General features: G+C 44.8%; 1 protein-coding gene across 3 annotated transcripts in view; it reads right to left on the bottom strand.

Annotated features, from left to right (window-relative positions):
- Positions 1 to 3,857: 3,857 nt before the first annotated feature.
- The window catches only part of LOC101468157 (neural cell adhesion molecule L1.1), a 46,829-nt gene continuing 36,444 nt past the window's right edge, over positions 3,858 to 14,242 (bottom strand). For 2 of the 3 annotated variants that reach the window (XM_004567559.5, XM_004567561.4), the window contains 10 exons: positions 13,261 to 13,367; positions 12,643 to 12,913; positions 12,172 to 12,294; positions 11,759 to 11,935; positions 11,537 to 11,650; positions 10,721 to 10,870; positions 9,112 to 9,243; positions 8,970 to 9,042; positions 8,571 to 8,582; positions 3,858 to 8,048 (listed from right to left, as the gene is read on the bottom strand). In XM_004567559.5, coding sequence (XP_004567616.2) covers positions 7,793 to 8,048; positions 8,571 to 8,582; positions 8,970 to 9,042; positions 9,112 to 9,243; positions 10,721 to 10,870; positions 11,537 to 11,650; positions 11,759 to 11,935; positions 12,172 to 12,294; positions 12,643 to 12,913; positions 13,261 to 13,367 — 1,415 coding nt within the window. In that variant the 3' untranslated portion in view covers positions 3,858 to 7,792. The remainder of the gene's footprint in view (positions 8,049 to 8,570; positions 8,583 to 8,969; positions 9,043 to 9,111; positions 9,244 to 10,720; positions 10,871 to 11,536; positions 11,651 to 11,758; positions 11,936 to 12,171; positions 12,295 to 12,642; positions 12,914 to 13,260; positions 13,368 to 14,242) is intronic. The other variant, XM_004567560.5, reaches the window with a different exon arrangement.

Genomic DNA, 14,242 nt, shown 5'->3' with positions numbered 1-14,242 from the left:
AACACGCAAAATCTACGCAGACGGCTCGTCGCAGGCTTTTACGTCACAGAGAGTTAAAAGTCAGACCCTTTCCCATGGTGACGTGTCTGAGGTGGACATACACAGTGTGATCCACCCTCAGACACTGTGCCCCACATTTGATTGTCTTTAGCAGAGTCTCACAGAAATCGTGTGGACCTGAACATGATTAATAAATCTGCACAAATACGATTACAGAGCGGATACAGGACATACAGGACATACAGGACACGTGACATCCTAAACACTTTTGCTTCCAGCATTAGAAAACAGTCCTCAGATAAAATACTGAATATCTGTCCTGCAGAGTTTGTAGATTCGTGTCAGCATTATTAATGTGTCCAACGCAGACGTACTCTTCCTTGCTCCGTAGTTAGTTTGCTGGGATCTGCTCTTCCTAACTGTACATGATAATATGTGCTTTAACAGTTCTTCCAGAATCAGAAAGAACGGCCTTATGCTGAGATTTGGTGGAGGGCTGTGTAGACAGTAGTCTGTATTATCAGGACAAAAAGTGGGATATGAGAAAATGTAAATACAGAGGAAATAAATTGTCACAAAGATGCAGCATGTTTGCTAAAAGCTGCGACAGCCTGCGCAGTTCTATATGTAACCACAGGGAGGTGCTGTGACAGGCAATGTGGCCTTTCTAATTGAATAAGGGCTGGCAGCAGGGCGGCTGGTCGTTACCTGCCAGCAGGTGTTCTTATTTTTTAGCTGGGATGTTTCTGTGTGAAGTAATGCACACTGTAGGCACATGTATGAATGAGTGGAGGGAAGGTAACCCAGGCCAAGGCGGCACTAATGGGCATTTATAGATTAGATACGTCACGTTTTCTCCACCGTGTCTGTATTTAACAGCGTCGTTCCAGTTTTCCTTACAGATTCACATCCAGCTGAGCAGGAAATTGTGATGCACTCTTTTGGAATTCATTGGTCTGATAGTCCTACTTAACTAGTCTGCAGCTGTTCAGCTTCTGTTGACTCGCAGCTTTGAGCGATGATTTTTTGTGTCTTGACTACACTCTGAATCCTCGCTCTGTCAGCCTTAGTGCAGCTGCCGTACCATACCGTGATGCAGGGCGATGGTGTCTTCTGTGGATCTGTTTGCGTGGTATGCAAACTGGTGCGGGTCGAATTCTGGGCGGAGGTAATCCTTGATGTGCTGAAGGACTAGTCTCTCGAAGCATTTCATGATTACCGGTGTGAGGGCCACAGGGCGGTAATCGTTCAGGCTGGTGATGGGAGACGTCTTCGGCACTGGGATGATTGTGGCTGATTTTAGACAGGATGGGATGGCTGCTTCATCCAGTGAGAGGTTGAAGAGTCTGGTGGAGATGAGGGTGAGCTGGTGGCCACACCCTCTTAGTACCTTGCCAGGTACTCCGTCTGGACCAGCCGCCTTCCTGGGGTTCACTGCTAGGAGCACACGTCTGACCTCGTGCTCCGTTACAGTGATGGAGCGGTGCAGGAAGGTGAGGATGAGGATGGGAGCAGGGCTGAGGCAGATGAGCGCTGCTGTTGTGGTGTTTCAAAGCGGGTGAAGAAGCTGTTTACTTCCTCTGCCGGCTGCTCACTCAGGTTTTCTGTTTTCACAGCCTCTGTGGTTGATGATGTCTTGTATTCTCTACCTTCCAAAGAACCAAAGCAGATCCTGTTGTTCCACACTTTTTCTGGAATGTGTTAACTGAGGAGTGACAAGTTCTGACATCCGAGTTCAGAGGTGTCTGGAATGTGGCATAAGTTTACAGCTTCACTGAAACACACTATTTTACAGAGGCGTAGCGTCGATATTTAAATTGAATTGAATGATGAACACTGAGAAAGAAATTCTTAGGAGGACATTAACTGCTGTGATGTCACACAGGCGGTGCTGTGTGTTTAAATGAAATCACTTCCTGCTCTGCACTTCCTGCATTTCACCACACTGAAAGCCCCTTATCAGCTGTTTGAACATTCATACTGACCGTGAGCATGAGGGTGTGGCTATTAATCCTTTTATTTTTTTCCTCTTACAGATGGAAGGTTGATTAAGTATCCAATAAAAATATCATTACTTCAAGCATCAGAAGACGTATTTTCCTTTTAAAGAAATGTGCTTGGTTTGGAAGACAGGATGTGAATGGTCAACTTGTTGCTACAAATCCAAGCTTTAATAGATCAATCGAGCGAAATGTTGAAACACTGACACGCACAAATCCATCTGCTGTTGAGTAGCATGCAATAAGACGGCTAACATCATCCACGATTCTTACTGATGAGTAAAGTACGTAACTAAAAGATGCTTCCTACAGAATGAGCCATGAGTTAAAGTGAGGCTGGTGCAGTTCGTCTGCCAGCTGAGAAAAACTCATGGCTGCAGTGCATGTGTGAAAACTGGCCAGCGTACGTTTGGTGGAGAGCAGCAACTATCCAGTTAGCAGGTCACATACTAACTGGATGGTTGTTGGTTCGATCCCAGTCTGTTCCAGTCTACATGCCAAATATCCTTGGGCAAGATGCTAACCCCATGTTGCTCTCCGATGCGTCCATCGGAGTGTGAATGTGTGTGATTGTTAGAAGAATAGAAAAAGTGAATGAACACGTTGTGTAAAGTGCTCAGAGTAGAAAAGCACTATATAAGAAGCAGTCCATTCACCAGAAATAAAACTCACAAAATACCAGAATAATAATGGAAGCTGAACCAAAAGACTCAAAACAGCAACTCAGCTGAGATGGATGTTCTTAGGATCTCCTTTTGTGGGTGACCTGGTTTTTCTCTTGGCTTCATCAAACGATGACCTTCAGCGTACAGTGGAACAGTTTGGAGCTCAGAGGGCATTAGCATCTTCAAGCCTGAGACCACGGTTCTCAGCCAGAAAAGGGCAGAGTGCTAGCATGAAGTCAGCCTAAACTGTGGCCGTGAGCTCAGGGTTGTGACCGAAGGAGCTCTGGATACGAGGTACCAAAATGAGCAGCTTGATCATTCAGCAGGAATTCAAAGTACACCTAAATCTTTCACAAAGGAGCTGATTGAGGTAGTTTGCCTTTGGGCATGTTCAACTGGGAGGAGGCCAAAAACAGAATGGACAGGCTGGAGAGATGATGCCTCTCAGCTGGCTTGGGAATGCCTCAGTGTCCCCCCGGAGGAGCTGTGTCCCTGATTAGAATCCTGACCCTGCAAGACCTGCTGGATAAGCAACAGAAGATGGATGGATGATGCCCCCAAAAGTTGATTCTGTTCATCTGGACGTAGCTTTTCAGCAGGAGAAACATTTCGTCACTCATCCAAGTGACTTCTTCAGTCTCAGCTGACTGCAGGTTTCCCCAATCTTATAAACAGTACATTTGCATAATGACTGAATGATGATTGAGCATACATCAAGATGTATGGTTGGATGAAAGCCAGACTCAAATATGTTCCCTAAGATTTGTGCATTCAAATACACAAACATCCCGGGACAGTCAAGGATGTAAAGAGGTTTATAACTTTGGTCAGACTTGAACTGAACTCTTTAACAGCTCCAGAAGTGTACATTTTCAAAATGCACACACACACACACGCACACACACGCACACACGCACACACACGCACACACGCGCACACACACACACACACACGCACACACGCACACACACACACACACACGCACACACACACGCGCACACACACACACACACACACACACGCACACACGCACACACACACACACACACACGCACACACACACACACACACACACACGCACACACACACACGCACACACACACACGCACACACACACACACACACACGCACACACGCACACACACGCACACACACACACGCACACACACACACAAATGAGCCACTAGTTAAGGATATGCGTAGTCCGTGTTTATTAGTTGACAGCTGGGTTAGTTCATCAGATACAGCTCAGCGCACAACGCAACAAGCAGTTACAACATCAGCACACCTCAGTATTGCAGTAACCCCCTCCCACCCCACGCACCGCCCCTGTATACATATGTGTGACTCCTCTTCTCCCATCCTCCCACTTTCACCTCCCTGCTTGATCCTGTGATACTGGTTCATTGTGTTACTGACCACATGAGGATGACACTGACGTCATCATCGTGGCTGATTAGATTACAGCACTGTTGTTATTGTAAGCAGAATTATTATGCATAACTACATTTTTGTCTTTTTTAAGTGTTTTTTAATATTGTTGTTTTTTCCCCATGTACGTATAAAAAAGGCTGTGACAAAAACAGGCAGACAGGGCTGTACAGCAGAGTCAGAGCAGAGAGACAGACGGACGGGAGTGGGGTCGAGGGCGGGGAGACGTCCATCAAGGCAACAAGATGAGGTCGGACTTTGGATTATTGTACATGAAGGAAGACGAGCGTTTGCTCGCTGCTGTTATTTCACAATCAGCAGTGATTATTCAGCTCGAGATACGCAGTTCCCTGTCCATGAGTTCACTCTAGTTTTCTCTAGCTCGCTTGTAGTTTTTCTTTTGCAGGAAAATCCACTGAAAAGACCAAAACCAGTGCTGGATGTGGGCTCACTTTTTGTCTGGAAACTGTCAAAAATCTAGTTTTCTGTAGTAGGATTGGTTTTTTGACCCCTGAAGTGAGCATTGAGGGGACAAGACGCCCTGTCCTAAAATGTAGGACAGGCCTGTCACTGAGTCACAGACGTCTATACAGCCAGAGGAGTCGCCCCCTGCTGGGCTTTGGAAAGAATGCAGGTTTGAGGCACTTCTAGGTTGACTTCACCTTTTTGAGGCCCAAAAACTACATCCATCCTTTAGATGTAGGTTATGGTCACACAGACACACAGTAGAGAACCAGTGATGTAATTCCCTGCTTCCCAACAAATGCACTGCTCCTGCCTGTTTGAATTCATTTGTGGCCTAATGAGCAAGTGAAAATAAAAGTAGGAATAATATCGTGTTTGATGGTGTGGGACCAGTTTATACCTCAGAGCCACAGATGGAGGGAAAACCCATTCACCCTCCTGCAGTCACAAACACTCACTACAGCGCAAAATACGAATTCAACTATAATGAGAATTTATTTGCTGGATAATAATGAACTTTGTTTTTATGGGAAACTATCATCTTGGAAGGTCGTTTAAAGTTTTATGTCTACAGTAAGTGGTTGTTGGTTTTGGTCTTTTCTGCTTGGTTTGCGTGAATCGCTTCGTCGGGTTTGTCTCTCTGCTCGACAGACTGTAAGAATAAGCGTCAGCTGTGGGTGGGAACACGGGGCTCCCTGTGTGTAATCCTGCGACACATATTTTCATCGGATTGATTTTTTTTGATCCGCATCGGCATCAGTGCAGCGTGTCCAAGGCAACGAAATAAACCCTCTGAGCTATAAAACTGTTTCCGGTGCGGGTCCATCCAGAGAACATCATCTCACCCGCTGCCATTAAACAGCTCAGCGAGCTGTAGAAACATTTATGACATAGCTTTTTAATAATCAGTATTATTTGCTGCATTGCTACGCGCTATAAAGAAACTGAATGAATGAAGGGGAGTGTTTTTCTCTCTACGGTTCTAATCTTCTCTAAACGTCTCGAGGCTACTGAGCGACACGAAAGGAAAACCTAAGATTAGACGATGGAGGGGAGGGTGTTGATACAAAATACAAGTACAAAATCAAACAGAGCAAAAGATAAAAAGACAAACTGCAATTCAATGATTTTAGAGAAGAAGCAATGGAAATAAAAAAACTGACAATCTCAAGGTTCTATTTACATTCAGGGAGCGATTACATCTGATCCTCTTTCTCCTCCGCCTCCTCCCTCGCTCCGTCAGAGGGTCCGTTTTGCTACAGAGGACCCGCCATGTGGGCCTCCACTTCATGTGTTCATCAGTATGTGTGTGTGTGTGTGTGTGTGTGTGTGTGTATGCATAGGAATTTTTCCAATCATATTCAAAGGCAGCCCTGAAACATCTGAAGCAGTGAACTGTGCCGTCTGCTGGCCGTTTACAGGGTTTAATGGACGTTTGCAGAAACTGCAACGCTGAAAACTTTTACACATGAAGCTGCGTCTGAGGAGAGATGACTGACAGGAAGAGGGAGGAGAGGAGGTTCATCTGGACTCTCCTAAGGCAACAGAGCTCCCCTCTCTGCAGGTCAAAGGGCAGGGATGGAGAGCAAGCACACACACACATGCACACACACACACACGCACGCACGCACGCACGCACGCACGTACGCACGCACGCACACACACACACACACACACACACACACACACACACAGAGCGTAACAGTCTCGCTCTTTAACTCAAATATCAATGAAATGCTTTAGAAATGCCTGGAAGCTGGCATGCATCTATAAATAGTAAAAACCGTTCCATGACGCATGCATGCAAACTCAGATACATAAGTTGGTAACAAAAACACATAAATATAAAAAATCGACATATAAATATGCTAAGGAAACAAAAAGAGACTGAAATGTTTGTTTACGATGAAATAAAGTGATTTGGTCCAAGATGAAAGATGAAAAACTCCCAGATTTTTGCTTTTTCTTTGTGATGCTCTCCCATAAATCATCTCCGTCTCCTGGGCTGAGCTGCACCAGCTTCTCTAAGTTTCTATTTAAAGTCTAACTTTACTGCGTCATGTGCAAACACCACTCTAAGGTAAAAAGTCAAAGAGCAGCTTTGTCCTGGTGGACAGATGGAGCAACCAAGAATCAGACGCAACACTCTGAGCCATGAAACTCATTTCCTTATGAGACTGAGACTGGTTTCACTTTAAGGCCATCTCAGCGAGTCCCGGCTTAATTCGCAATTACATTCATCAAATCAGGAAAGATTTTAGTAAACAGTAAATTGTTTCTGCCCAATTACAAAGCTTTCCATCGTGTAAACAAACCACAACATGGTCACTACAAACCTGGTGAAGTCCAGATAAATCCAGAGATGTATGTCAGTTAGAGCCAAAGAACCTCAGAGGGAGCTCCACCTGCAGCCGCTCAGGTGACTTTCTAGTTTGAGATATGCTGAGGTGTCAGAACTCGTCATGAAGGGTACGGAGAGGACATCAGAAGCTCAAACTGTATTAGCTAAAATGCACAGAGAATGGATCCTTTATCAGAATTAGTATTAATAAGCTTTATTATTTTATTTTTATGTTTAAGCTGATATTCACCGTTAGCCAATCAGCTGTCACTTGGTTCTTCCAGACTAGCAAACTGTTTGCTTTGTGGTCACTGACTACAAAAAGTTAGTCCAGAATTTTAAATATTCATTAATAATCCTACATAAGAACTAGTCTGTTTTGTATCCCTTTATTATGAATTCAATTGAAGTTTCATAGCTCTTAAACTGTCTCCATGTACTCATTTGGGTGTTAATCTATGTGAGTAGTTACTGACATGTGAAGCTGAATCAGATGCTGCAGACCAGAATAACATTCGCTGCGTGTCTTCGGCGGGCTACGCGTCCCGAACACCATCTCAGTTGTTACAAAATCAGAAGTTTTACATGTTCAGTAACAATCCTGCAAACAGACTGAGCTCATGTAACCTGACTCACCGAGCTCAGGAGCAGCTGGTGCAGCTCTCGCCCTCACCTCACTCAGTTTGTTCGCTCATACGAGTTTCTAATCACGCGGTTGTATGTGTGTGTGTTTTTGTGTGTGTTTGTAAACTGTAAACAGCTTCACTGCATAAACCAATGGAATGTACTGACATTGTGTGTGTGTGTGTGTGTGTGTGTGTGTGTGTGTGTGTGTGTGTGTGTGTGTGTGTGTGTGTGTGTGTGTGTGTGTGTTTTGGCCATGTGTGTCTCTAGCTGGGCCGATTTAGGATGCTCGACATGGAGGGAGCGACGGGGGGAGGTGGGACTGCATTAACGGGGGAGGCGGGGCCCGAGCTCTCGTTGCCGTGGGGAACAGATGCCCGGCCGCTGTACTGGCCGATGAAGGAGCCGTCCTCGTTGAACTGGATGTCCACGCTGTCCCCGTATTCAGCCAGAGAGTCGACGCTGCCCATCTTACTTTCCTCCAGAGACTGCTGGCTGTCCGAGCGCTTCTCATCGCCATCGCTGGAGGACGGCACAGAGACTCAGTGTAAATTCTCACAGACAAAAAGTGAAGTCTGATAAATGCAGGAACATGCTGTGTAGCATCACACAGACACGGTGACATCATAACTGTGTCAAATTTGTGAAATATGTCCCAAACTGAAAATGGAAAGAAAGAAACTGCATGGGTAAGTACATCCTCTTTAACAGTTCATCATGTTAAGGAGGATCAAGTTATTATAAGTATTTAAATAAATTTAAAGTATTTAAATAAAAAAAATGTAATGATATAAAATAAACAATTTTAAAAATGCTGAAAAGACAAATATGAAATAACATAGTATAAAATAACACATGAATAAAATGTTAATAAAATTCTTCCTGGTGTTCAAGGACTGCAGGCTGATTATGCAAATGATGCCTAATTACACAAAAACTCAAAGAAATGCACACAGAATGAAAAGTTTCATTAAATCTAAACAGCTTCTCGACACAAACACGCAAACACACATGTGAGTGCTACAGAGGGGTGAACTGTCCTACCTCTCCAGGGATCTGCAGGCAGAGCATTGAAGGGAGAAAGAAAAGTGAATGAAAGGAAGCAGAGCTGCGAGCATGACGAGCTGCACGCTCAGATGAAGCCGTCAAACTCGATGTTTCAGAAACAAAACAAAGTTTCATAATATGATTTACTGCAGGGATATTATCACTGTTTATATAAAAACATACTGTATATAACTGATCTCATTGTTGTGTCGACATGAAGGATTTTTGTGCAAAAACTAAACAACAACACACTGACTCAAATCGCAGGGTCGCTCTGTGTTTTGTGCTCTTGCTGTATTTTGTACCTGCAGGGCCACCGTAGCACTTTGTTCTGTGTGGAAGCAAATGCATTTCAAGCATAGCCTGTAATCATGAGTGACATTCAAAAAGGCCCACCTGTATTCTCCAAAGGCTTCATCTTTCATTGGTCGAGCTTCAGAGTCCACCTCCTTACTTTCTTTGTCCTTCACTGTGAAAAAAAGAAACCTTTAACTCTGCGTTAGAGTCTGTGTGAGTCCAGCTGCGCACCACAGTGTACCTGCATATTTGCCGCCCTTGCTGCGTTTGATAAGGCAGAGGATGAGCAGTATGAGAACCAGCAGCACGATGGCGCTGATGAGTCCAATCAGCCAGCCTTGGGTGGCGAACCTGCCGGTTATCTCTGACGGCACTGAGAGAACAGAGACAGACTGTCACAGAAATGTTTGGAATGATGTCTGTGAAGGTTCTCAGTCATCCAGGTCATCGTAGTCTAAGGAGCTTGGAAAGAAAAGCGTCTGGACTTCTTTGAGTTGCTTGAAGACGTTTCACCTCTCATCTGTGAAGCTTCTAGCTTCTAGGATCAAATGGTGGAGAATCCCAGATTTAAGCTCTTTGGGAGTAACCCACCGAGAGGACCCCTAATGATCCTCTACCTAATTACATGAGCCAAGGTGTGAAGGTGTAGGTCCCAATCAGCCAAGGTTTCGAGTGAGCTCATTGTGAAACTTAGCCCCATCCTAACATGTGATTTCCTGAGGTCAGATGGCCCAGGAAGCGTCTGGGAAGGATCTCAGAACTGGATTAAAGATGGCAGACAGTTGGTGTCTCCACCATTTGACGCTAGAACTGAAGAAGCTTCTCGGATGAGAGGTGAAACGTCTTCAAGCAACTTAAAGAAGTCCAGACGCGTTTGGAATTATGATTTTCACACAGGTAGCGAGATTAGCCCGCCTGAAAACTCCACAGTGCTAGTCCCAAAAGTTGATTCTGTTCATTGGACGTAACGTTTTCAGTGGGAGAAACATTTCGTCATCATCCAGGTGATTTCTTCAGTCTCAGCTGACTGAAGGTTTCAATCTTATAAACAGTCCATTTGCATAATGACTGAAACCAGCCCACTGAGGAACAATGGGCTGGGAGGTCAGTTCCTTGATCATTAATATGCAAATTCTCTTGACCATTGATCAACAACCACTGATCAAAGCTCATTGATCAATGGCCATGAGTCCCATTCACAGAGAGTTGGGGAATGGCTGCAATCACAGCATTGTAAGATGGTAACAGATGTACCCTTAGGCCCCTCCTTGATTCAGAGATGGTCTTTCCCTTTTCACATAAATGGCCTCCTTGACTCCGCCCTTAAACCAGCGTTCCTCCCTATCCAGGATGTTACATCCTCATCCTTGAAAGAGTGTCCACTGGCCTGTAGGTGTGAATAGACTGCAGAGTCTTGGCCTGACGAGGTAGCTCTTCTGTGATGTGACACCCGCTTCGCCAGAGGTTGTTTACTTTCTCCAATGTATAAATCCTGGCAATCCTCCAACCAGATCAAAGCTCCAGGTCAAGCTTTGTTCAGAGAATTTGCATACTAATGATCAAGGAACTGACCTCCCAGCCCATTGTTCCTTCAGTGGGCTGGTTTCAGTCATTATACAAATGTACTGTTTATAAGGTTGGGGAAACCTGCAGTCAGCTGAGACTGAAGAAGTCGCTTAAATCAGTGATGAAGTGTTTCTCCCACTGAAAACGTTACGTCCAGATGAACAGAATTAACTTTTTGGGATTTACTTACCTGGATGATTGAGCACGCATCAGGACGTCGACAGTGCTAGATTTGTGAATCTGTGAAGATTGTGGCATCAACCTCTACTACTCTGCATACTTACATGGTTCCACGGTCTTTGCCTCGCCTTGCCAATAAGTGGAGTTTCCATGCATGACCCTCAGGTGGTACTGAGCTCCTGGTTGGAGGCCCGTCAGCATATAGAAACCCTGCGTAGTGTTGACCTGTTCTGACTTCTCCCACACACCGCCTCCTGCAGCCACACGGCAGAGAAGAATGAAACATATGAAGAACATAGTAGGAATCAATCCTAAAGCTGTTCCTCCTCTCATTTAATGAACTGTCTCTGATTCTTCTGCTCTTTCTAATAATTCTGCTGTGATGTTGATCCAGAGACGCTGCAGAAGCAAAACAGTGTGAAAATTCATATTCAAATCACTGGATACGCATGAAACATCAGAGAGTCGTGACAGTTTAATCTACTTGTTATCATCATAACAAGTTGGGAGCTGTTTACTTGTTCTTGGTTCACTGCAGGTTCTTCAGGCTCGTCTCACTTTGGATTGAACCATTAGTCAGGCTGTCATGTTCTCAGACCAAAGTATAACTTCAAGAGAAAAAAGCCTTAAAGGTTTATTTTTTGGACATTTGAGAGTTTTTTCAGATTTGACTGTTGAGCCTCCGCATGCTGTTCTTCAACACTGAAGTTTAAACCTCTGTTCGATCATTTAGAGTCAGGATCTTCAAAATAATTGGTCGAATCACCGCCGGGAACTGTTATCAAGACTTTGAGAAGGACTCAGACATGTTTTCCTTCCTTACTCTCCAGCTCCTTTATTCCCCTTTCTAAGAGTCATTGTCCACACATGCTCACAGACCCCCTCAAACTTCCTCTCCCTGCAAGCCGTCCTGTCCTTACCGCTCTTCTTGAGGTATTGGATGTGGAAGCCGTGGTTTCGGTTTCTCTCTCCGGGCACCCAGCTCAGGTGGACTGATGCGTTACCAGAGGTTACTGTGATGTTTCTCGGAGGCTCTAGAAGGCAGGGGGGTGGAGAAAACAAGGTCAATTTGAGAATTTGGTTTTATTTCACTAAATAAAGCCGAACACTAAACGGTGTGAGGCAGAATTCTGAAGTTTCACCTCCATCAAGCAGGGTGGCTCCCCTGCGTGTGATGGGAGGGCCTTGTCCAATCTTTGTGCATGCTGTTACTTTGAAGATGTAATGGCTGTCGGGGTCCAGGTTGTCCAGCGTGATGTGCTTTACTGTGGGATCATTGACATTCAGTATCTCCACAGGACTGTCTTTGCTTTCCACCTCTACAGATGAAACACAAACCAGGCAGAAAAACATGACTAAGAACGCTTGGTGGCCAAACGCTGTTCCCAGAAAGTGAAATAAATAAAACTTAAACAGGGACAAAGAAAAACATTGAAATCTGAAGGAAACACCAGAAAGTAAAGTTACAACAGAATTCAAGGATGAACACAAAAAGAAAAGTCACAATCGTTAAACTTCATCTTATTTTCATGACGCAGCCAGGATCAGACCTTACCCCGTTGGTACTGCACTATGTATCCCAGCAGAATGCCGTTGGTCTCAGCTGGAGGGCTCCAGGAGAGAATCAGGGATTTTTCTGTCGGGCTTTCAAACTCCAGAGTTGCAGGAGGACCAGGAACTGCACACACAGAACAGTTCCAGGTGAGGTTTGTGTAACTTGAGAACTGATCCTGAACTCTTAGACACGAGGGAAGAAAGTTCGGTTGACTTTATTCTGTCTGAATGTCAAAGTCCGCTCGGATATGAATGTCGTGTCGTAAGCTTTTGGGTCAGGTGCAGAGGTTGCAATGGGCTGGAACAAGAGCAGCATTCTGATACCTTCAAATAATTGGTAATTAAAGTAGACAGCTAACTTACTACACAATGCTGCTCAGATCAGCTGACCTTTGACTTGTGGAACCTGTCAAATCGCACTTCGATCCATGGTCACATGACCCTCAAACAGCAGTGTTTGGTTGAAACTCACCTCCCTCCGGCGTGTGGAAGTGGTGCGGCGGGGAGCGAGGACTCTCCCCTTTGCTGTTAAACGCAGTGACCGTCAGCTCATACTCAGAAAACAGTCGCAGTCCCGTCACCTCCGCTGAGGTCTTGCTATGGTCAACCTCCTCCACCTGCCAGCTGTGCTCGTCTGTCTCACTCAATTGTTTAGATCTTTCTCCTCTCTCCTCCTCATGTTGGGATTGTCTGAGAGACCTCCGGCTCCGTTCGGCCTTGGGAGCCAGCCTCTTATAGTAGATCTGAAACAAGCATAGAGAAACATGAACACACTTTATGTGCTTTGATAAAGTTACAGCTGAAAATGAAATTAAAAAATTCAGAACACGATAAAAACTTTTATCAGCCTGTGTTTTCATCCATTATTCTACTAATCAAAGATGCCACTCGGGACTATTTTCTGGGGTTTGATTGACAGAAAGATTATAAAGTTTCTCAGTATTAAAGATGGGCAGAGGCTCAAAGCCAAAGTCCAATTAAATTTTTGAAACATTGCACCAAGTAATAACCTTACATGAACAGAGGATTTAAATGTTAAGAGCATTTCTGTGATGTGAGTCAGGTAATTAAACTCAATGAGAAGTGCTACCCTGTATCCCAGCAGCAAACCTCGGACCCTCTGGGCTTCGTTCCAGCTCACTCTGATGGTGCTGTTCATCACGGTGGTTGAAACTCCAGTCGGCGCTTCCTCTGGCTCTGAGAGAAGCAGCAAGGCATGAACATAAGAAATCAGCACAGCAGCGATGTTATTTGCACAAACTCGCAGTTTATGACTGTGTGTGTGAATGTGTATTGATATCTTTGTGGGGACAAAAGTTGGACTTTTACTATAGTTGTGGGGACCAACAGCCTTCATGGGGACCAGAATTCTGGTCCTCACAAGTCTGAAGGCATTTTTAAAACTAAAAAAGGTGGTTCTAGTGTCAGGGTTACAACTGGGTTATGGTTAGGTTTAGGGTAAGGGGCTAGGGAAAGCATTATGTCAGTTACACACAAGATATGAATACGCAACATGTGTATGTGTGTGTGCACGGTTTTCTGTCAGAGACAAACTTCTGAATTTCTGCTGAATTCATTACACTAGTAAATACCCATTGCAGCAGTAATGACTTGTCTGTGATTGTCAGGATATTTCTAAGCAATACGGTGATGTCATAATATAAGCACGTGAACCTGAAATGATGAATAGTTTAACAGCATGTGTCTGTGAAGGTCCTCATTGATCCAGGTCATCGTAGTCTAAGGAGCTTGGAAAGAAAAGCGTCTGGACTTCTTTAAGTTGCTTGAAGACGTTTCACCTCTCATTCGAGAAGCTTCTTCAGTTTTAGGGTCAAATGGTGGAGAGTCCCAGATTTAAGCTCTTTAGGAGTAACCCACCGAGAGGGACAATGGACCCACTATTGACCCTCTACCTAAGCACACGAGCCAAGAGAAGACAGATGTGTGAAGGAGTGACCTTTGACCTTTAGATGCCGATGGACAGCTGAGTCTTGTCCTGTGGAGGTGGCTCTTCTGTGTTGTGCCATGCGCTTGTGAAGTGGCTGTTTGGTCTCTCCAATGTAGAGGTCTGG

The sequence above is a fragment of the Maylandia zebra genome, linkage group LG20 (assembly GCF_041146795.1).
Source record: "Maylandia zebra isolate NMK-2024a linkage group LG20, Mzebra_GT3a, whole genome shotgun sequence".
Taxonomy (NCBI): Eukaryota; Metazoa; Chordata; class Actinopteri; order Cichliformes; family Cichlidae; genus Maylandia; species Maylandia zebra.
The sequence above is the reverse complement of the archived record's forward strand: the minus strand, read 5'-3'. Positions and strand labels throughout refer to the sequence as shown.